This window comes from Petaurus breviceps, unplaced genomic scaffold (assembly GCF_028583685.1).
Source record: "Petaurus breviceps papuanus isolate PSGF00001 unplaced genomic scaffold, PetGlider_PUasm1.0 91133, whole genome shotgun sequence".
In the NCBI taxonomy this organism is placed as follows: Eukaryota; Metazoa; Chordata; class Mammalia; order Diprotodontia; family Petauridae; genus Petaurus; species Petaurus breviceps.
Genome location: NW_027187419.1, coordinates 78,142,503 through 78,166,523, shown reverse-complemented (window position 1 = coordinate 78,166,523; position 24,021 = coordinate 78,142,503). Strand labels below are relative to the sequence as shown.

Here is a 24,021-nt window from a genome sequence, read left to right as displayed (position 1 = left end):
CTGTGGTTCCAATTTCATAGAGTTGTGAAATTCAAATGATATTATGTATGTAAAGTTCCTTGAAAATTTTGCAGCCTCTATAAACATAATTATTATAATCATTGATATTTTTATCACATATGACAATGCAGGAACAAATGATGATGAAAATGTGATGTCAGATATAGCATAATAGTGCCCATCAGAATTTTACTGAGTTTTTCTAGATAGCATCATTACACTGAGAGGCTTAGAGGTCTGATGAGCAGCTGGTATATTTGGACAACTTTACATAATCAATAATCAATGAAAAAGCATTTATTATTCACTTAATATGTGCTGGGGATTGTGCTAGGCTGTGGGGACATAAGAGCAAAGACTGAAACAATGTCGATTCACAGTGCCAGAGAAATCATAAGTGATAAATGAATCACCTCTACTCCATCCAATAAAGTCAGGGAAAGCTATGGGTCAGAAGAAAAAATCTGGGAGTCAACTCTTGCTATATATTCAACCTGTAGGTGCTAAACAAGTCCTTCTGTGTTGTAGGGTATTTAGGGAGAACTAGTATTTCCAGTGTGAGGGCTTGCCTGGCTCTTTTCAGGGCTACTCATCCACCTTAGGTGTCCACCTGATTAACCTAATTCTCACTCGTGGCTCTAAGAAACTGAAGCATCAGGACCAACTACACCCTGGTAAAACATCTTCCCAGACAGGCTAAACTATGCTGTGGGAAACTGACAGATCTCAAAACCATCAGTGAGGTAGAGGGATGTCTACCCCAAGCATGTGAAGACTCCCTGGCAGAATAGGTGGATGAGAACCATTTGTTCCCAATGGCCATGAAGAAGACTGAAGTAACTGCTGTGATCAGATAGCAAAGACACCAAGGTCATTCACTGTATCCCAGGCCGTTGTCAGTCATCCTGACTTTTTTTTGCTACTGGATTTCAATGACTCTGGAAGAGATAGTGAGGGTGTCAGCTTAGTGCAACACTGTCTCTTTTAAATTTAATTCATGCTCGAGTCCAGACATCACCCTGTGATGTCATTGGCCCTTTTCATAAATTAATATCAAACACCCGGAACCATGACTTTGAAGAGAGGTCCATCAGTGCCTGGTCCAAGAAACTGGAAGCAGGAAGGGGACCAAAGGGAAAATGCTGTGATGAATAGCTCCGAAGAGTCTCCCAGACAATAACTGAGGTGATCAGTTTGCTGAGAGTTACCTCTACTTTATTTTTCATAGCTATTACTTAGAATATGCTAAATAAGTGTTTCTTTAACAAATGAATGTTAACACCTACAAAACAGTATGGTTATTGAACCACTTCTTTTTCTTTTAACCTTGAAAAATAAAAATTCAGAACATGTTAAGTTAGAATTAATATGTTATCTTTCAGTAGAGAATATAATATGTCTGCAATACTTTCCTTCTTCATCTCTACCTCTTGACTTCCTTGTTTTCCTTCAAGTACCAAGAAAAATAAAACCCTACCTTCTAGAGGAAGTTTTTTCCAATCACTCTTAATCCTAGTGTCCCTTTTCTGTTAATTATGTCCAATATATCATGTATATGGATTTTTATATGATATTGTTGACATATTGTCTACACATTGGACTGTGAGTTCCTTGAGAACAATAATTGTCTTTTGATTTCCTTTGTATCCTCAAAGCTAGCCACATAATAGCAGCTTAGTAAATACCCACTGACTGCCTACCTTGGTATGGGGGAAAAGGTAAACAAAAGAACAAAATATTGAGGAACTTCTTAATCTAATACTTGATTTTAACAATATATATTTCAAGTCCACTAACAAACAAGAGTTTATCATTCTAAATGACTTTACATTATTCTGTAAGCTATTTGTACAAAATGGCAAGATAAATGAAATTTTGCATCATTAATATTATGTATTGAGCCAAGTGAAAACCTAATTGGCTACCATCTGTGCTGATAACAACATAGTGCAAGTAGATACTTATTAAGCTCAGTTTGTCTGGCACCCCTGTGGATATATCTAAAATATGCAAATACTCATTTTAGTTTTTAGAATATTTCTTTCTATTATCCATTCTTTGTTACATGTAATCACTGAAAAGTAAAGATGTAAGACTTTCAAAGAAGAGGACAGTAGAGACAATCTAAGCTGGAAGCCTTAGAAAATCAAATAAGGATGTAAATGAATTACATTTCAAAAGAGTAAAAAATAACAGTGTTCTGCCACTATCATAGTAGAATGCACTTTCTACAATAGGGGACCCAACAGTCTTTTGTTTTTTAAATAGAACTTCGTTTTCATTTTTCCTAAGTCATGAGATCATAATATCAACTTTAAAAAATATATAACAACTTGTTATTACAGGAGAATCCATTGTTTCATTATTGTGAAGCAAAGAGGAAAGGAACGAATATATCCATGGTACTTAGAGAAAAATTGAGACTCACATGGCTTTTCAAATCACATAGCAATTAGACTCAGGATTGGAAATTCAAGCTTATCATGCACTCAGGTAAGGGTGAGTGGTGGGGAAAAAGGTCAATTGTATTATTATCTTTATTTTTTTTATTTTTTGCTTTTTGGAGGGCAATGGGGGTTAAGTGACTTTCCCAAAATCACATGGCTAGTAAGTGTGTCAAGCGTCTGAGGTCAGATTTGAACTCGTCGTCTTGACTCCAGGGCCAGTGCTATAATATAAACTATAATATTAACTATATTATAACTATATTCACTGTGCCACCTAGCCACCCCTGTATTATTATCTTTCATCAGGAGAGTAAAAGTTTCAGGTGGCAAAGGCTACAGTGGAACTATGTAGGTATACACTGGCTTTGTTCCTCTTGCTGCCAAGAGTGAAAATCTGTATATTTAGAGAAAAGCCTTTTTTTTGCTGAATTATATTTGTGATTTTTCAGGGGGGTTACAATGACCTGATCTTATAGCTGATCCCACTGTTAAGGCAAGTCTATTGCTAATAATAGAAATCTTAAGAGGAAGTCTACTGTATCTTTGAGAAGTCTTTAAGAGGTTAAGTGAGTCAATTAAAGTATATTCCCCTTAGAAGGCAATATACTAATTACAATAAAAATACAACCTTGTGTTTATGTTATTACATTTTCCTCAAAGTACTGAAATCATGTGAGTGGATATCTCATTTATCCCAACAACCCAACTGTGAATCAGGCAGGGCATTAACCCCAATTCACAATTAAGAAAATCAGGTCCAAATATGTTAAGTAAATGAGAGTCAAAGAGGTTAGATGATATCTAAAATATTCATTCCTCTAATTTTAGCCCAGTGATCTATCCATTGTGATGCTCCATGTATTCAAAGACATTCTCTATAATTCACAAGAGTTATGAGGAACTATGGACAAATGAGATAATGTATGTAGGATACTTTCATAGTGCAGTAGTTCTAAAATCAGATTGAGATCTTGTATATTTCACTGAATTTTACATATATGCTGTCAATATTCATCCTTTTGTATAGGAGGACATGCAAATATATCTATGCATTCTTTTAATAAAAAGAGGTAACATTCATTCACATGAATAAATGCCAAATGTTAATTGGTGGGGGGCGTCTAGGTAGTGCAGTGAATAGAGCACTGGCCTTGGAGTCAGGGGGACCTGAGTTCTAATTCACCCTCAGACACTTAACACAAAAATTAGCCATGTTACCTTGGACAAGTCACTTAACCCCAATTGCCCTACTTTTCCCCCTCCAAACCCCACGCAAAAAAAAAAAAAAGTTAATTGGTGATATTTTTACCCATATATGCATATAACCTAATTTCTAGCAAACAGAATATAATTTCTTTTTGAGAAGGACTGCTGAATCATAAGATTTAATCAATTAAAGAAGACAGCCTGCTGCTTTGCCTACTGCTCAGACCTTTCAACTTCCCTCTAGATTTTGGATTCTGTTTAGTAAGAATATAATGAAGCTTGTATCTTATCCTAATATCTCAGATAGCAAAGTGACCTAATTAACAGTACTGGAACAAAAATCATGTCTCAAGTACATTACTTATAAAGAAAAATTGCAGTGCACATTTGTGAGAGAAATAGAGTACGTCATTTCAAAATTGCATCATCTGCAAAATGGCGATAATCATACCTCCTACCTGCCCATGTTTGCATGAGGATCAAATTAGATAATATATGTAAAGTGTTTTGCAACTCTGAATTCTATTTATATTATTAACTATATTGTTGTTATTGCCATCAAAAGTCACAACCTATTAATCCACATATATTTGGGGGGGGGTTGCATGTAATATGACAGCAGGAAAATGAAGTGGAAATGAATTGTAGGCTTTTTGAAATATAGGATTAGAAATCAGTTGAGAGTAGAGAGCTAGCAATATAGATCTGGGTGCCATTCACATAGACTTAATAGTTAAAATCATGAAAAAATAAAATAATTACTGAAATGAAAAAAAGGCAGAACTATGGAGTGGGGAAGTAGTGGTCAATTAAAGAGCCCCAGTGAATACTGACAATTAAGAGATGGAAAAAAAGAAGCCAGAAAGCACATTTATAAAGATTAGAATGGTTCGAACTTCTTCTGCATCCAAATATACTAATAAATTCTCAGTACTATAACAACCTAATGACCACATTCAAATTTATAGTCATTGTTTATTTTCTGAAGAAAGGTGATTAGAAATGAAGTCTATGTTACCATACAGAGATTTGTGTGTTCAAACAATTGTTCTATTCACTCACCATATAAACTGATAAAGTTTCACATACGAGTTTTGTTCTTTTTGATCTGCAATTGTCTATATTAGCCATATCTGGTAAGGAAAATTACTGATATTCATTTTAGAGGAATTATAAGACAACTAATTTGGATGATTGCCATCCCACGATATAATATGAAAACTTATATTTTTAATTATGTATTCTAATGTTTTATTCCTCTGACACTTTCAATCTATAAAAACTGAAAGTGGAGAGTCATACAAGAAATCAGTGGCAAAGTTTAGCTCAATCTAAATATCTTTTTTTTTTACTTTATTTTTAGTTCCAAATTCTCCCTCACCTTCCAGCTCTCCCCCACTAATTGAGAAGGCAAGAAATACAACAGTCGTTGAACATATGAAGTTATGTAAATTATATTTCTCCATCAGCCATGTTAAAACAAAAGAAAAAGAAAGAAATGCTTCAATCAGCACCCTGAGCATATCCTTTCTCTATATGGAGGTAGATAACATTTTTCATCAATAGTTTTTAAGAATTGTGGTAGGTCATTCTATTGATCACTTGCTAAGTATTTCACAGTTGATCATTGTTCCAACGTTGCTATTCATGTGTAAATTATTCTCCTAATTCTGCTTACTTCACTTGCATAAATTCTTACAAATCTTACCTAGATTTTTCTGAAATCATTGCCTTTATCATTTCTTACACCATGGTAGTATTCTATCACATTTATATACCACAACTTATTCATCCATTGCCCAAATTGATGGAAATCCCCTCAGTTTACAAATATTTGCCATTACAAAAAAAGGCTGCTATAAATATTTTTGTACATATAGGTCATTTTTACTTTTCTAATTCTTTGGGGCGTATAGACCTACTAATAGTATTGCTACTAAAAGGGCATATATATTACATTTTTGACAGCATAGCTCCAAATTACTCTATAGAATGAATAGACTAGTTCACAGTTGCACCAACTGTGTATTAATGTACCTATTTTACCACATCCTCTCAAGCATTTGTTATTTTTGTTTTCTGTCATCTTAGGCAATCTGATGGATATGAGATGGTACCTCAGAGTTGCTTTAAGTTACATTACTCTAACTATTATTGATTTAGAGCATTTTTTATGATTCTTGATAGTTCTGATTTCTTCATCTGAAGTGCCTGATCATGTCCCTTGAACATCTATCAATTAGGGAATGGCTCTTATTCTTATAAATTTTCTTCTGTTCCCTATATACTTGAGAAATTAGACTTTTATCTGAGAAACTGGCGCAAAAATTTATGCAAGTTTCTTGCTTTTCTTCAAATTTTGGCTGCATGAGTTTTGTTTGTGTAAAATCTTTTAAAATTAATATAAACAAAATTATCCTATTTTTCTCCCATGATTCTCTTTTTCTCGCATTTAGTCTTCTTCAAAAACAACTACCGCCCCTTTGAGTACTAGAACTGTTCCAATTCATCAACACAGTTCCTTCCTTCCTTCTTTTTTTCTTCTTTTCTTTCTGCTTACTTTCTTTTTTCCCTTCCCTCTTTATACATAGGGTATCACCCTTAATTGTGGGTGCTCTGCCCAAAGGAATGTAAATTTTGATCACTGAAACCTCACAAGATATCTTGGGGTTTACAGGCTATATTTCTTTCTTAAGGACCATGCCTTAAACCTATATCACTTTGGCTCTTATTGATCGGCCAATAATAGGTCCCAGGTCAAGTCCCATTCAGTCATTGTCTGGGTCCTGATTGGCTCAGAATGAATGTAAATAGTAATTGTTTCTGTTTTGGCCAGAAACCCTGAGGATTTTCCCCTCTTAGACTGATTATTTTTTGAGTAGGTAAAAAAGGCCATTCTCTGCCTCATTTCTTACCTAGCTTTAATCATTAAAAGGGTGTTTCCTCAATCAAACTGAGACCTGGTAGAGACCTTATCTTAGAAAGGCCAAGGTCTTCCACTGCATCCAGGGACATCTCCAGTTGTGCTGATCTATATCTTGCCACTGGACCCAGATGACTCCAGAAGTGAAAGTGAAGCTGGTGACTTTGCACAGTTCTCCATCACTTAAACTCAATTCACATGCATGTCATGGCATCACCTCCCTGATGTCATGGTTCTCTTCAAGAACAAAGGACAAGCAACAGCACTTTTCAAAAAATCATGAATGAAAACCACTTGAGACAAAAGAGTTAATTGCCCCAGCTTAAAAAAAAATAGAATAAATAAAGAGGGAATAAGAAAAAAATCTAGCCCTCAAATCCCAAGATGTCTTGTAAAGTATAAGTGATGAAAACTACATATAAGGATATGATTCCCCATGTGAACAGAAGAAGGAGGAAGGGGGGGGGGGAAAGAAAGGAGAAGAAAAGATAGGAGAGGAGCGTAACGGAGGCAACAGGAAACAATAGCATTGCCCAACTGGAACTGGTAAGTTGGGTCCCCAAGGAGGCAGCTACAACTACTCACAAACTGTTGCTTGTCCTTCATTCTTGAAAAGGACCAATGGCATCAAGAGTCTTGACTTGCAAGTGAATTGGATTTAAGTGAGGCAGGGTTGTTCAAAGTCATTAGCCTCACTTTCTTCTCCAGAGTCATCAGAGTCCGGTGGTAAGGCATGGTTCAGTATGACTGGCAATTGCTCAGAGTGCAGTGGGAAACCCTGGCCTTTTTAAGCTATGGTCTTTCCCATGTCTCAGTTGGTCTGAGGTAACACCCACTGAGTGATAAAAAACTATGTATGAATTGAGGCAAAAGATGGCCTAGTTTGATTTCACAAAAGAATCATTCTAGGAAAGGAAGACCCTCAGATTTTCTGGCCAGAACAGAAAACAACTAGAAAGACAGACACAGAGGTTCAGAACACCAAGTACAATATTCTATTGAGGAAATCAACTAATGATGTTTTCAAAGGCCTACCTGTGCTTTGAAAGCTCTATATGCCCCACTCTGGCCCCTCCTCTTTTCTTTTCTTTTTTTTTTTTTTTTTTGAGGAAGGAAGGCAAGGGCAATTGGGGTTAAGTATCTTGCCCAAGGTCACAGGGCTAGTAAGTATTAAGTGTCTGAGGCTGGATTTGAACTCTAGACTGCAGGGCTGGAGCTCTATTCACTGCACTACCTAGTCTCCCCTCCTTCCTCTTTTCTTAAAGAAATTCAGTAGGAAATGTAGTCAGTCTTTTACAATATATCCACTATGGAAATGTTTTGCATAGCTACACATGTACAGCCTATAATGAACTGCTTATCTTCCCAGTAAGGGTGGGAGACAAGGGAGGAAGGGAATGAATCTGGAATTCAAAGTTTTAAAATATGTGTGTATACTATTATTAACATTATAGTATATGTTGTATTATATATTATATAATATAATATATTGTATATGTTAACTGCTGGGAAATAAGACATACAGGCACTGGGGCATAGAGATCCACCATGACCTACTGGAAAGTCAGAGCAGGTACGGGAGAAGATATGGGAGAGAGCAGATTGTAGGATGGTATATCCAGTGGGATCACTATTTTGGGGTAGTGGGTAGGGGAAAAACAGGGAGAAAATTTTTAAATCAAAATCTTGCAGAAATGAATGATGTAAACTAGAAATTAATAAAGAATTTGATTTAAAAAAAGAAATTCAGTAGGATTAGGTTTACATAAATGTTCTGACCACTTAGTTAACATCTCTCTACATCAAATTAATGGACATTATTTTATTTTATTTTTATTTTATTCGTTTTACATGTCAGTGATATCTCTCTTAATAATTCAGGTAAATATAAAATTTGTACTTTACTTCTTGACAAATATATGTAAAAGCACATTTGTGGAAATTTGCTCATTTATAAATAGGTATGACCACACGGAAGTGGGATTTGACCAAGCTTGTATGTGTGATTTGGCATGTGACCCTATTTAGACTTTTTCTCCTGATTCAGATAGCCTATTCAGCTTTTACATAGTCTAGGGCAAAGTAGTTTAGCTCTAATGGGATACACAGTGCATATTCACTGTATAGTCCCACAAAGCTATAGTATATCTTAAAGGAAAGGGTATTAAATCACTACTACTCCAGGCACACACCCATAGGTGGACTGGTATCAAAATAGTACAGGTATACTGGAAGTTTTTAGAGTGAGAAGAGCTTACTATTGGACATGGTTCTATACCATATGTGAAACAAACACACATAAATCAAAGATGACCTTGGAATCAGAGAATGTGTGCTAGTAAACAACACAAAAACAAATATAGAGAATGGTCACATGTATAATAAAGCTTTTCAAATGAAAATCTGGAGTTCCACTGAAAGCTAAAAAGAAGATTTATTAACACTCTTATATCCTACAAATATCAATGCTAATAAAATTTAGCAACACATTCAACTATCAATGTTATACACTGAAGATGAAATTCATTATTTCTATTCTTTTAACAAGGCATTCATCAGAAAATAATGTGTGTGATCTAAGACAACAGAATATAAAGGTGGTACAATAGATTGAACTCCGGGACTAGAATCAGGAAGACTAGTTCGAATCTAACTTCAGACACAAGCTAGTTGTGTGACTTTGGACAAGTCTCAATCTTTTTTTGCCTCAGTTTCCACAATTGTAAAGTAGAAACAATTATAGCACCAACTTTTCAGGTGTAATTTTAGGATTAAATGAGGTAAGATTTCTAAAGGGCCTATAACATAGTGGGCACTTAATTAATGTACACACTGCTTATTGGCACAGTGGCTAGAGCATTGGAATTAAAGTGAAGAAGACTAAGTTCAAAGCCTACCTCAGACCGTCATTGCTGTGTTACCCTGGGCAAATCACTTAACCTCTGTCTGCTTCAAGTTTTGCCAACTATAAAATGGAGAAAACAATAGCACACTTACCTCCCAGGATGTTGTAAGGATCAAATGAGATAATATTTGGAAAGCACTTAGCACAGTGATTGGCCCATAGCAGATGTTTAATAAATGTTTGCATCCTTTCCTTTCCTTCCCCTTGTTCTATATATAGTATGCCTTTTTTCTTCCTAAAAAAGGTAAAACCACATATACATGTGTTGTTGTTCAATCACTTCAGTCACGTGATTCTTCATGAATTTGTTTGATGTTTTCTGGACAAAGACACTGGAGTAGTTTGTCATTTCCTTCTCTAACTCATTTTACAGGTGAGGAACTGAAGCAAACAGGGTAAAGTCACTTGCTCAGGGGCACATGGCTAGTAAGTATCTGAGGCCAGATTTGAACTCATGAAAATGAGTCTTCCTGATTCCAAGCCCAGTATTGTATTCATTTATGCCACTTTTGTAGGTATTTATTTATTAGGGGTTCACATAGATACACATATCCATAGCAAATTATAATTAAGAGACTATTATTTTTACCATACAGAGAAAGAATTTATAAATCAACACATCAGATAAATCCTATTGAAGAGAATGTCTGAAATTGGAGTTTCATTTTTTTATCTTTAAATTGATATTTTATGGACCACGTTACCCGCCATATACCTCTTCTATGAATTTGGGAGCCTGTGAAAATTGGCCAAGGTTAGAAATTGCATAATATTCACTTTTTTCTTCACAACAATGAGGCCCCCAGCCCATCACCAATAGTGTATTTGCTACAATATTTTTTTTCCAGCAACTCAGATGAGTTTGAATTTAGCAAACATTACAGTTTGATCCCTCTTGTGACCATTGATATGTATTTGTGGAATGATTTGCTTGTGCTAAGATAACATTTTTCACCCACTGAAGAGTATAATTTCATCACATAAAACTAACTCAACTGCATAATGATCAAACCTAGAAGCTTAAAATCACTATTTTTTAACTGAATTGATCAACTAAATAATGAAGTAATAAGGAAAAATATTTCCACCTTATATTAGGGAAACAATTGAGAGAGGAACCTTGGCCAAGATTTCCAGAAGTTCCAAAGACCATCATGTGACAATTGATATTACAATTACATTTATTTCCAATATTTAAGAGTTTAAATTTAGACCTTTTAAATTTAGTCTGCAAAAAGACCAAATTCTTATGATTAAATAAGAATTAAGACTAGTGCATCCTTATATGGTTTGTAAAGTCCTTAAGATTCAGAAAATCTTGGGTTGAGGTTTGTGTGTCAGAGAACATATCACTTCACAGTACCTCAGGTAGTTTTCTTCCATCATAACTTACAGAAGACTTATTTGATTGGTGGAGGAGGTTCCATACTGGGATTTACACACAGAGAAGAAATTATTAACATAAATCAGTTTTTAAAAAGTTCTAAGAGAAAATGAAATATTTTATGATAAAAACTCATGGACAATAAATATAAAAACCAAGTTAATATGTCACTAATTGAACAACTGCTAACAGTTCCAGGTTGCCTATAAGCTTTCTTTTAACAAATACCATCTCCAATTTATCATTTATTGCTCCCACAAGTACTCCACAACTCTTCACCTGCCTGCTAAAAGTCTAGCATAGAATAGTTTCTCAGTAATTATTTCTTGAATAAATGGGTTTTTTTAAAAAATCTTATTGACTACAGAGAAAAAAAAATATATATATATATATACACATACATATATATATATATATATATATATATATTAATGCCTACACTGAGCATATGTTGATGTTTTAAACCAACCTATCCAGAATAGAAAATATTAAAAATACAAATGTTGAGTAATTTCCAAGAAAAAAATTAAGACTTTCAAGGGGCATCCAGGTGGTGCAGTGAGTAAGAGCACCAGTCCCAGCATCAGGAGACCTGGGATCAGTTCTGGCCTCAGATACTTAACACCCACCCACAAAAAAAACTGGCAGTGTAATTTTGAGCAAGTTACTTAACTCTGATTGCTTAAAAAAGAAAAGAAAATAATTTTACTAATTCTATACAGGCATATCATTTATGAGTATCTGATGTCCTCATGCAGCATATTACTGTGGCAAAGAATAATATTCATGACAATATTATATTTCTTATTTGGAAAGATACAAATCAAGTCTCTCTAAGAATAAAATGTTATCCATTAAAGGGTGATATCTTTTTAGAATACTACTAAAAAGAATAGGAAATGCTTAGATAAATTATTTTTATGCATAGATCAGTCACATAATGAGTACAAAATGAATTTTAAGCCAAGAAATAAAGAAAATATGATTGATAGTGAACTTACAAATATTCCTAGAGAAATTGAACAAAATTATTCCTAGAAAATGTTCACTTTATTGAGTTAAATTCTAAAACTATATTCATATCCATATATTTCCTTTTTTAAAATATGTAGCAGTCTTTATATTATCGCTACCTTCTATAAGGGGAATAAAGAACAGGATAAGTATTAATATAGCACCTACTAAGTGTCAGCCACTGTGCTTTCATTGTGTTAGAAAACCCAACGTCCCTTCAGGGCTCAGCTAAGACACCTTTTCTGACTTTCCCAGATGTTAGTGGGTTCTTTTTCTAAAATCACTTTGTATTTTCATTGCATATAACCATTATTTATCAATCTTCATTTATCCCAGTAGAATATATGGCCTGGAAGGCAAAAACTATCCCCCTTTTTTGTATGCAACACCAGCACTTAGCATGTACCCAGCATATAGAAGGTACTTAATGAATGCTTCATGACTGATTGCATGATGACTTATATTTAACATATAAAAGAAACATGAAGGTGTAGTGGAAAAGCATAGGGTTCAGGATGAGAAGATCAACATTCAAATTATATCCCTGATAATTATAAATATGTGTACTTTATCAAGTCATTTACCAGTAACTTGATGTACACTCAGTTTCCCTAGTTATAAATAGAAGTGATTGGATAAATGATCTCTAGCATTCCTTCCAACTAAATCCTATGATACAAACAGTGCCCTAATTTGAACCAAATAGATACTTCAGTTTTAAAAATTCAGACAATTGATTGTTATTTTGTCAATTTTTATTTCTCTGCTATATAATTATGTGAAGGAAAGGTGGAGGAATATAAATAGGAAAATATAAACCAAAGATTTGTCATCTAAAGACACCTTAGATTTATTTCCATAGAGTATAAAAGTTAGTCCAAACTATTCTTAATCAAATAAATGTTTCTTTAGAATACAGAAAAATCAGAAAATTGATTATTTCCTATGAATACAAAGAAAAGGGCTTGCCTTAAAAAATAATGACAGATTGATTATTATTTGTGTGATGGTCAACTAGAAAATGTGCAGAGTACCAATGATGCTACTCCCCACATGGAAGAGATTTTTGGATCTCCTTTCTTGGTTTGACTCCTTTGTTTACAGTGTCTGTAGAGAGACTGGCTATACAGAGAAGAGCCTTGGGCCCTCTTTTTAGATACTATATGGCCTATGCATATAGAGGCTCAGTTATTTGTCTGACTCAATATTTGTTCCTTTATTTTCTTCTCTTGTGAATTTTAAAAGGCCAAAAGAATAAGCCACCAAAGTTTTAGGTTTCTGGGAGCAGAAGAATCTGGGTGACCAAGTCTACTCTGGGTTTTGCAGCCAGTTTAGAATCAATGCCTCAAGGAAGAAGGAGTAAAAATTAGATCCAACTTGGTCATAACTTAAACAAGAACTTATCCTTCAGCGTTACCAAATATAGATGTAATCTAAATAGAACCAAGGCAATGTAAAAACTGTACTGTCTTAGATAACTTTGCCCAGAGACCAAGATGGCTACAGAACCTTGTCTGCAATCTTGACTCCAGGGTCACCATGGATCAATTTCCCAATCCTGTGAGGACTGACACTGGCATCAGACAAGAAGAACACACAACACAATACAGAAACAGATATTTCCAGGCCCATTTCTTGAAGTTGAAGTAACAGTGAGTGATCAAGGAAAGTAAAGTCCTACCCCTCTCATTGATTCAGTTCATGGCATACATATTTAGAGCATTAGAGTCACTGAAGTGAGTATATCTGAAAAACATCATGGCCAAATGAATGGCTTAGTGTTGCCACTTTTAAAGACATAGAAGGAAAATAAAAGGAGACTACCCCCACCCACAGGACAGGGGATGCAGATGGTTCCATGTTAAGCAAACTGGGCATGCTCAAAAGACCCCTCAATGGCATTTCTATGTTAGAACTGGGTATTCCCAGAAGGCTGGATTATACTTCACAACTTACTTCCAATGCTCCCTTCAACGTGAATATTTTCTTAATTCTTGTTGTTATTAATGTTCTCCCCATTTCCAAATTTTCCCTTGCATTTTTTATTTATGCTTATTCATATAGATACTGGGCAGCCATGGTTACATTTTAATTTTTATATCCCCAGCACCAAGCACAGTGGCTATCATATACTGGCTCCTTTATTAATGATTGCTGATTAATTGATTAATCTCTGAATAGTCCAGGAAGTGCTGTTCTATTCCATTCCCAGTGACTCCTGCCACTACAATTAAAAAAATGCATGTTATTAATCAGAAAGGCATCCAAATGAAAGTGTATGGACCAATCAGTACAACTCATCATGACTAGAAACAATTACACTTTCCCCTGAGTACCACTGGGTCAGCAGAACTATTTTCTTATAGAAAGAATGTATGAGTCATACACAGAAGAGTCTCAGAATTGTAAGAGATGACAAAAAATAACTTAGAATATTCTCTTATTTTAAAAACAAGGGAACCAATGGCCAAAGTTGCAACATATTCAGTCTCATCTAGTCAGACAGTTCCAGGTCTAGAACTATATCTTTTTCCTGATTCTTATTTTTTCTATCATGCCATAAAGCATACATTATTTTCTTAATTTCTCCGCAGTAGTCCTACTACATGGCTAGTTGTGTGGAAAGGTGATTTTTTTTCTTTGAATTATATGACTATGACTACAACCCAGAAAGCAAATCATAGCACAAACAAAACCTTCAGAATGAAGGCTGAAATCATGGTGTATATTCTATGCAGTCCTGAAGGAAATTCCTATATTCAACATTGTATTACCATGCTAGAAATGCTCCTCTTCTAAATTTCTAAATTTCTGCTTCCAGTTTGTCTTAGTGGCCATCTCCTTCATGAGGCCTTTCCATATTCCTCCAGTTGTTACCATTCTATTACTTGTAATTTTTTTGGAGGGGGTGTCTTTACACTTATTTACTTAACTGTGAACATGTTGTATCCCTCCCAGTAGAATATATGTTCCTTGAAGGCAGATACTTTTTTTTGGAAGGGGAAAGGCAGGGCAATTGGGGTTAAGTGACTTGCCCAAGGTCACACAGCTAGGAAGTATGTCAAGTGTCTGAGGTCGGATTTGAACTCAGGTCCTCCTGACTCCAGGGCCAGTGCTCTATTCACTCTGCCCATTAGCTGCCCCAGGCAGAGACTTTTTAATTTTAATATATTTATATTCAGAATCTGTTAAAATGTCTGACACATAGTAACCATTTAAAAAGTGCTTGTTGATTGACTAAAAATAAATATTTATATAATTTCTGATTTCCTTCCATTTTAGTATCTGATATCCGTTGCATGGACAAATATATGGAATCAATAGGCAATAAAAAATTCAATTTGACTTTTATTTTTAAGGTATTTTCAGAGCCTATTCTGTATGTTTAATTTGCTCACATAATCTCATAGTATTTGTTTCCTGTGCTTAAAGTTATTCTTCAATGCCTTAATATCTGAATTCTGCCCCAAATAAAACCATTTTCTCCAATGTTACTACTGACCTGATTACCCCACATCACATGCCCTTCTTTAGCCATCCTTCTCAATCACTCTATAGCTGGTCATATTATTGACCATACTTTCCATTTTGAAATGTTTATCTTTTCTTGACTTTGGTAACTGCAAATTTGGATTTTTGTTCTACCTCTCTGACTGAGAATTTTCTTTCTATTTCATTGACTCCTATTTGTTCTCTAGGCCTCTAAATATAAAGACCGTCTGTTCTTCCACCTCCTTTCTCTTTTTTTTCCCCCTTAGCAATCATATTCATTCCCATAATGATAGGCCCAAAATATTGGTGATGCAACTTCTTTCCTTCCACCGTCAAATTGGGGAGGTTTTGTCTAAAAAAATATAAAGTTGCACCTGGTGCCTTATTGGCCTCAGCTTTCCTGATCTGGCTTCTGGGTCATCTGAGGACATAAAAAGTTCCAGCAGTATATATTCTGTGCCTCTCAGACTTGATGATTGCATACCACCATGTACATTTCCAAAACCTGGTGACTTGCTGACTGATGTATTTACATATGGAGTGTGTAGAGGGATTGGTGGGAGGGTCCACATCCAGAGAATTTATGTGATACTTTATGATTGTTGCTTATATATACTGTATTAAAGCAAAGCAAACCTCCTTGGTTAAATATTCAATGACTAGCCTAGTCCCTCCTTCATCCCTACCATAAACCAGAAATGAGTGTGCTAGTGCTAGTCATACCTCCAAAATACAGCTTCAGCCATTATATCTGTGCAGATGCTACCAAATGTACATCCCTACTGCTGATTTTTCTTCCAAGATAGCTATGTCCATTTTCAACAACCAGCTAGAGACTTCCAGCTGGATATCCTTCCAGAATCTCAAAGGCTACTTGTCAAAAGGTCAACTTTATTTTCATGCTTTCCCCAGCTCTATTTACTTATGGACATATTCTTAGAATGCTCCTGCATCAATGGTTACTAAATCTTGTCAATTCATTATTTCATTAGCATCTGCATTTGTCCCCTCTTCCATTCCCACTGCCGGCACTCTAGTCTCTTACCTTATCTCCCAATTTATAGCCTCTTTCCAATCCCTCTTGGAAAACTTCCTAAAGCACAATATTTCCTTAATATCAGACTTTTCATTGGCTTCCCTTTTCTTAGAGGAAGAGAAAAAATCTCAACACAGTGTCACCATACTCAGCATTCTATCACATTCTTTCACAAGTCACTTCTAGTCTGCCTTTCAAAATTCCACCAGAACAGTGCTATTCATCATTCTGGAAATATATTTCTTGTTTTTTCACCTCTTGTTATAATCTAACAATGATATCCTAGGACTGAAGACACACACAGCTACTCCCAAATTAATCCCTGGCGTTAAGGTGTGCAGGGATATTTTAGCAATAGTGAAGTTGTTGGTGAAAAACAATTACTTCATGAATGAGGTTGTAATGATCATCTTCCATCCTAACAACCATTTCCCTAGACAAAAGTCAATAAGATAATGGATGACCCAAAAACCAAAAGGAGAAATAAGGCACTTCTGGAGTCTTTATGACACCTCAAGAGAAAGCTTACAGATTGAATGAATGCAAGAGTGATTGAGTGAGGGGAAAGAATACCTGTAGACCTGTAGAATATCTACAATTAGAGAATCCTAGCAGTTTCTATATCTGTGTGAATTAAGACTGAGACTCAATGTGAGTTGAGGCATGGATTATGGACCCCTTGGATTTAGGGGATTTGATCCAAGGAGAAAGAATGTAATTAAAAATTTTGCATGTAGTATATACTTCCTAGTATATGTCATTTGCTTGATAAATGCTTGTTGGTTCATCTATCAGGATGGCCTGTTCCATTTGGACTACTGGAATAGATTAAATTTACTTGCCACTTGCAAAATCACTTATGTGATTTTTATATGTAACAGTTTTAATTTTCTGGAATGATTCTACATACAGCTAAAAAGCAAGTTTTAGGGAGTTGGGAATGAAAAAAGAATTTTTAAATTACTCGGCTTATTAAAAATGTTAAAATGTTTTTTATTGTTGCTGTTGTTGCTGCTGCTGTTATTGCTATTGCTGCTATTATTAGTCCTATCTGATTTTCATGATTCCATTTGTTTTCTTGACAAAGATACTGGAGTAGTTTGTAATTTCTTTCTCCAGCTCATTTTACAGATCAGGAAACTAAGGCAAACAGGTTTAAGTGATGTGCTCAGGGTCACACAGTTTGTAAGTGTCTCAGACAAGATTTGAATTTAGGAAGATGAATCTTCCTGACTCCAGGCTGGCATTTTATCCACTGTGCCATCTAGTTTGTTTTTGCTTTTTTAATAAACAAAGACTATAAAAAAGGTGAAGGGCTCCTTAAAACTAGTTTTCTTTGCCAAGTCTAAGAATCTATAGAACTTTACCTTTCCGGGGGAAAAGAAGAATCCTGATAGCACCACAACCAAGACAGGGCAGACTGAGCCTACCTAAAAATCAGCATTATCTGTCCTTTGGCATTAATATTGTTGCATGTTAGAAAAAGTTATACAGCATGTCCTAATTTATAAATTTATTGTTCTGATCTTTTGCAAAATATTTCCATATTGTTACAGATAATGTCCTAGCTATGTTATTTATAGACATTGAATTTGTACAATTTTTATGCCTCATGCCATTGAGGGAGTTTTGCTTATTCTCTGAAGAATGCTTTTATATGAAGTTGCCCAGCTTTCTTGATTCTACTACCCACAGGCCAATGGAGCATATTTCTCTAAAGATTTAAATGATTCCAAAGTGGGCTTAGTCAGGACCCTGGGCTCCCATCCCTAATGGAAGTCAATTTGCTGGCTTCAATTGTTTTTCCCTCTCTACAAAGTACTTAAGCTGTAGGCTAATAGCCACTTTCAAGTTTCAGTCTGCTGATCAAAGGTTGAAATAACAGCTATTGTGTTTGTACACTAGTTTGCCATTTCTGGAGGAAAACTAAATTAAATAGAAGAGTTCAAAGTCATGGAACAAAGTTCTTATTTTTTTTATTAATAAGCTAAAAAGCAATAAATAGTTATGGTAGATTGTGCATTCAGTTTCATTTGTTAAAATTCTTTAGGAATATTTCTCACTCTAAATTTTCAACTCCTATATCCCTTTTAAGACATCACCTCATGCCTGTATTGTTGCAGTAGCCTGCTGATTGTTCTGTCAGTCACAAGTCTGCCCCCACTTTAGTCCATTCTTTATTCAACTGTCAAAGTGATCTTCCTAAAGCTCAGGTCTGACCAAGTCTTTCTCCTAGCTAATAAACTCCAGTGGTCCCTAATCACCTCTAGTATCAAATACAAAATCTTCTGTTTCACATTCAAATCTCTTCCAAACCCACTTCCATACACACCTGTATAGGATTCTTACACTTTAAAACTACCCCCACTCCCTACCCTACATTCCAGTGGCACTGGCCTTCCTGCTTTTTCTCAAACAAGATACTCAGTCTTCTATGCCTGGAAAGTTCTCCCTCCTCATCTCTTTCTCCTAGCCCAGCTAACATCCCCTCTTCTACAGGAAACTTTTTTCAACCCTTCTTAATTCTAGTGCCTCTCCTCTGTTGATTACATATAATTTATGTAATTTATAGACAAAGACTATTAGACTGTGCTCCTTAAGAAGAGGAACTATCTTTTACATTTTGTTGTGTCCCTAGCACTTGTCCAGTACAGTGCTTGGAATATAGTGGGGGTTTAATAAGTGTTTACTGACTTCTTTTGAATTTTTAAAGTAACAGAATAAAGCATACATAATGACTATCTTACAGATTCTGAGAAGTGTTTTTAAAATATGATTGTAAGCTTAATTCCCCTGTAAAAATAGGATATATCAAAAAATTATCATCATCATCCAATGACTTATTTCCAATCTTTACTAAGTGAAAAAAGAACAGTTTATTCTGGGGAACTAAAAAGATATCTATTAGTTAGTCATTTGCTGAATAGAACTGTATCTTGTACCATAGAGATTTAGAATGCTATCAATTTGCAAGTGATATAATTGCATATAAATCATTAAAAAGTGAATTGTAATAGTGAAAAAGAATTAAAAGCAGTCTATCTATTTGTATATCTATCTTCTTCTAGGAACTCCTGATTCTCCTGTTTATGTTTATCTCCATTCTTCTAATCACTCAGATTCAAAACTTTCAGAGTTATTTTACTTTTCCTTCTGCTTTATCCTATATAACTCTATATTCTGTCAGGAGCCAAAATTTCTTTCTTCCTCCTCACATTCAAGTCTTTTTACCTCCTTATATCACCACCTTAGTGCTGACCTTTTTAACTCCTAGGACCTCCAGAATAATCTCCTGTCCCACCTGGTCTCATAATGCCCATCACCCAGTTTATCCTTCACATTATTGCCAGATTGTCTTCCTTATATAGTTCACATTATGTCACACTTATTGACAATTTCCTTTCCTTTTTTGTGGAGTAGAGGCATCCCTGACTTATGAGTTGATTGGTGTACTCCCAATTTTGAAAACCTATCTACCTATGAAAATCAATATCAAAGCTTTGATTTATAATCTCAGAGACATGTATGAAACTTTGAGAAACTGTGACTGTCCGTGGTCCTATAGCTTGTATGTGTTAGAGACAGGAATTAAATGTATAAATTCCTGAATATGAGACTGGTCCCCCATACCCAATAGTATGTTGCCTTCCCCTTCATTATTTGTGAAATAAAAAACTCCATAGCCTGGGTTTTGATATGCAAATCAATCAGACCAAAGATGCTAAAAGTAGGAAGTCTTCATTACCAGTTTCAATTTGCATAGGGGGAAGTATCAAACTTAACTTGAAACAACCAAGGCCAAGGACAAAGCTTAACATTAGCAAGATAACAGACATTTAAACCAAGAGATAGATTAAGGTCACCATGACTAGAAAGGGAAGGAAGAAACCATGTCTTCCTCACCTCAAGCTGAAAATTTTTAGCAAATTTTTACTGGACCTAAAATTACTTCTTTATAATGTGTATCTTCTATTCCTTGGTCTGAGTTCTGTAGCTAAATATAACAAGTTTACTCCTTCTTACCATCAGTGCCCATCAAATGTTTTAATACAACAATTACTCCTCTACTATTTTTTTCCCTCTAGGCCAAATATTTGTAGTTCCTTCGACCAATACCCATATGACATGAATTTGAGACATCCTCATTGCCCAGTTGCCATAGTATATTCCCGTTTATTTTTTTTTATATCTAGACAATAAGGGAATTTTAATGAAGTCTAAAATTGTAATAGTTTTTGAATACTACATCACAATGCATAAACTCTACAATCCAGAAAAACTCTCAGATCTTTTTTTCAGAGAAATTCACATGCCTCACATCTTGTCTTTATGAAGTTCATTTTTGAACCTATTTAAGACTTTACATTTATCCTTAATTCATTTAATGTTATAATATTCCAAATAAGTGTAAAAATGATATGTCAAGGAGATATTAGAATTTTAAGATATAAATATTATAGGAGGGCCTCTTTCACTTATTACAGATATGGTTGATATTCCAAGATCATCTTCTTTGTATCAGTGGTAAGGCCCTATGATCCAGACAAGAAAAGAGATAGAATAGAATATCTGAGATAAACTCCAAGAAATGAGATGGCCCCAATCCTATCTATGACAGAAAGAAAACAGCAGAAACTGCCCTATCCCAAGTGCATTCTGAGGCAGGAGGTCACATGACAGGAGAATAGGACATACATTTAACACTGTAGCATCAAAGGTTGACTATCTCACTTTAACGTCTCTTCAATTTGGACTCCTTGGCTGCCATGAAGGTGATGAAGGCAAAAGGTCATTGACCAGAGTTAAATGGAAAACACATATACCAGTCCTCATCTGAAGCATTGAGAAGGCCTTGAGAGTGAGAAAACCAGAGGTCATTTCCAAAACAAAGGTCAGGGTCCCAAAACAGATGATTCCTGAGAGCCATGAGAAAAAAAAATACCCAGAACTGCAGAAGGCAACAGGAAGGAAATATCAAATTGAGATAATAAGCTTGAGAGAAGGCTAATTTCACTCACCATTTTCTCTACTTTCCCTTGTTTCTAGTTAGTGAATCTGAGTAAGAAGGAAGGCATAAACCTTTCACATTTCCCACCAGCCAAAGGAGCATGTGGTTTGGAGTTCTCCTATGTATGCCCAAGAATTTAGGAGAATAATCAAGAGGAGGTTTAAAAAATACCTGGAGATAGATCCTTCCATATAAGAGTGCTTGATTTATTTCTTTTTAATTTTATTCAATAAAAAATAAACTATGTGATCACAGCGAAGTCTCTGAATTCCATGAATGCATGGAGTGAAAACTAAAAAGATCCCACAAAGTGTGGGAGCTCATGACTCCCATGACAAAGTTACAAATGGTGGCTTTGATAGTCTAATATTTTGATCAATATCCTATTTCATCATCTACATTGATATCAGCACTAATCAGCAGAAGTTAATCCAAACTGCTTAGCATCAATCTTGAAGCAGAAGCACACAATGCTAGGAGAATCATAGGCTTTACAACATTTGTACAATTCTGTAGTCAGTGGAGATACCATAAACTTTTAAAAGGCAGACTGCCTTATACATGTGACAGAGAAAAATGGAAAAGGTCACTTGGTTGGTACCTCAAGTAGAGCACCACCTGGTGACCACTCACATAATACACTCTCTTGCAGGACAATAGCAGTATGTTTAAGGAAGACAACTCTACAGCCACATGACACAGGATCCAATGTAGAAGAACCAAAAGTGTCCAAAGTACCTCATAAAACAAATGCTTTACATATTCTTGAGAATTTCACTTGTAGAGGTCAAAATTTCCATCAACTATTGTGGCTATCTCTTTAAGATTGTGGGAAAAAATACCTATAAAAGCTAATATTGCCTTTATTTTATTAGCATCTTCAAATGTCTGTGACATTGTATTCAATAAATGTTAATTGTAGAACTATAGATATACAAATAATTAAGGTCTAATTAAAGAAGGCCTTAAAATTTTTCATATTTTAAATTTTGCATAAGTTCTAAAACACAAATTAAGTGACTGTACTGATAAAAGTATTCCTGACCAAATTATTTTTTGATGATCAGAGTATTTCACTTTAGTTTTACAATCTATATCTCCTAGAAACAAAATTCAGGATTCAATGAATTACTTTTAAAAGAATCTAAATATAAAAAATAAATTCCAAAATTAAAGATGATGGGTTTAATCAAATAAGATTTATATGCCCTTAACCTAATACGTGAAATTTATTGAGCTTCTGAGGTACTATTAAATATTTACTTTCCTTGTTCTCACTTTCTCTTTACTTTTCCTTTATGAAGCAGCATAATATTTTCTCTAAAGCTATAAAGTAAATGGCACCTTTCTTGAAAATACCTATAGTCTTTGGCATATGACATAGTACATAATAAAATGTCATATTCAATATGTAATGTGATTTACTCTAATACATATTTTACTATATAACAATTGGATATTAAAAAGGTGGTTTTAAAGAGTTAAAATAGAGTGCCAAGGACATGAAGGAGGGCATTGGAATCAATTTCACTCTAATTCCTTCTTAGCGCTTTATTATGCAAATGCAAGCTCATTTTAGCTTGTCAGATTTGGCAATCATGGCCCTAGAGAACATCTACAGCTTAAATCTTTCATTATTGTGAACATGATCCATTCCTGTGAAAACTACTATTAAGAGTACCAGACCCTGAATTCAAATACCCCAAACAATCAAGACTAAGGCGGGGAGGGGGTGGAGGGAGGGGAAGAAGGAAACTAAAATAAATGAGATGATGCATTTTTAAATGACAATGCATTTATTTTAAAGCCCAGAGTTGTAGAGCTTAGAGAAGAATGGCAGAATGGAAATATACAAATCTAAATTTGTTTTCTTGAGTTAAGCTTTATTAATATTTACTTTAATGCTTCCAAAAATAATCATGCATAGCTCTTAAAAATGCAAGAGACAGGAAAACAAAACACTTCTATACAGTAAAAAAGCAAAATTGGAGATATGAAATAGTCATTATTTTATGCCTTCCTGTCTTTGCAGCCTTGGCTATTTATAAATCCTATATAGAATTATGGCTAATCCTATCTTAATCCTTAATAATAGTTGAAGGAAAAGCAAAATTTGTATCAGCACCCCAAATTTGGGGGAGGGTAGAATTCTGTAGCTGTCAAATCCAATCTCACTGAATACCCTTGGTGTCAAACTTTCATCCTCCAAGTGATAAATAAAATAACATTGAATAGGAAAAGAACTACTCAAAGATTATAGTTTATATTCTTGTCAGATCAACTTTATGCAGTATTGTCATTTTCAATAAGTTATCTTTTGTGTTAAAATTGTCTTTTCTTTCAACAAATTCAATAAATACTGTGCATTCTCTCTCTTGTTATATTCTAACACAGATCTACAGCACCTTACCACATACAGAGAAACTGAATTGTTGACTCATGCACCCATTATACAAACTCTCATATTCTTTATTTTCTGTTGAAGAGAGTCTAGTATTTTTTAAAAAGAAACATTTTTTAAAAAGGTAGCATTTAGAATATTCTCTACAATTGGTATAAATACATTTCCTTAAAAAATCCAATATGTCACTAAATAAATGACATCA

At 34.7% G+C, this 24,021-nt stretch overlaps 1 protein-coding gene and 1 long non-coding RNA gene across 5 annotated transcripts in view; one reads left to right on the top strand and one right to left on the bottom strand.

The window, feature by feature from the left end:
- GALNT13 (polypeptide N-acetylgalactosaminyltransferase 13) overlaps nt 1-24,021 on the bottom strand; it is an 812,973-nt gene that overhangs the window by 627,711 nt on the left and 161,241 nt on the right. The window contains exon 2 of one of the 4 annotated variants that reach the window (XM_069080112.1): nt 9,574-9,716. The exons of the other annotated variants lie outside the window; for them this stretch is intronic. Within the exon in view, the coding sequence (XP_068936213.1) occupies nt 9,574-9,667 (94 nt within the window). The 5' untranslated portion in view covers nt 9,668-9,716. The remainder of the gene's footprint in view (nt 1-9,573; nt 9,717-24,021) is intronic. 4 annotated transcript variants of the gene reach the window in all.
- On the top strand, nt 688-9,557 carry LOC138155068 (uncharacterized). Its single transcript, XR_011166752.1, has 3 exons — nt 688-1,185; nt 2,346-2,493; nt 5,017-9,557. It is a non-coding gene; the product is annotated as an uncharacterized lncRNA (long non-coding RNA).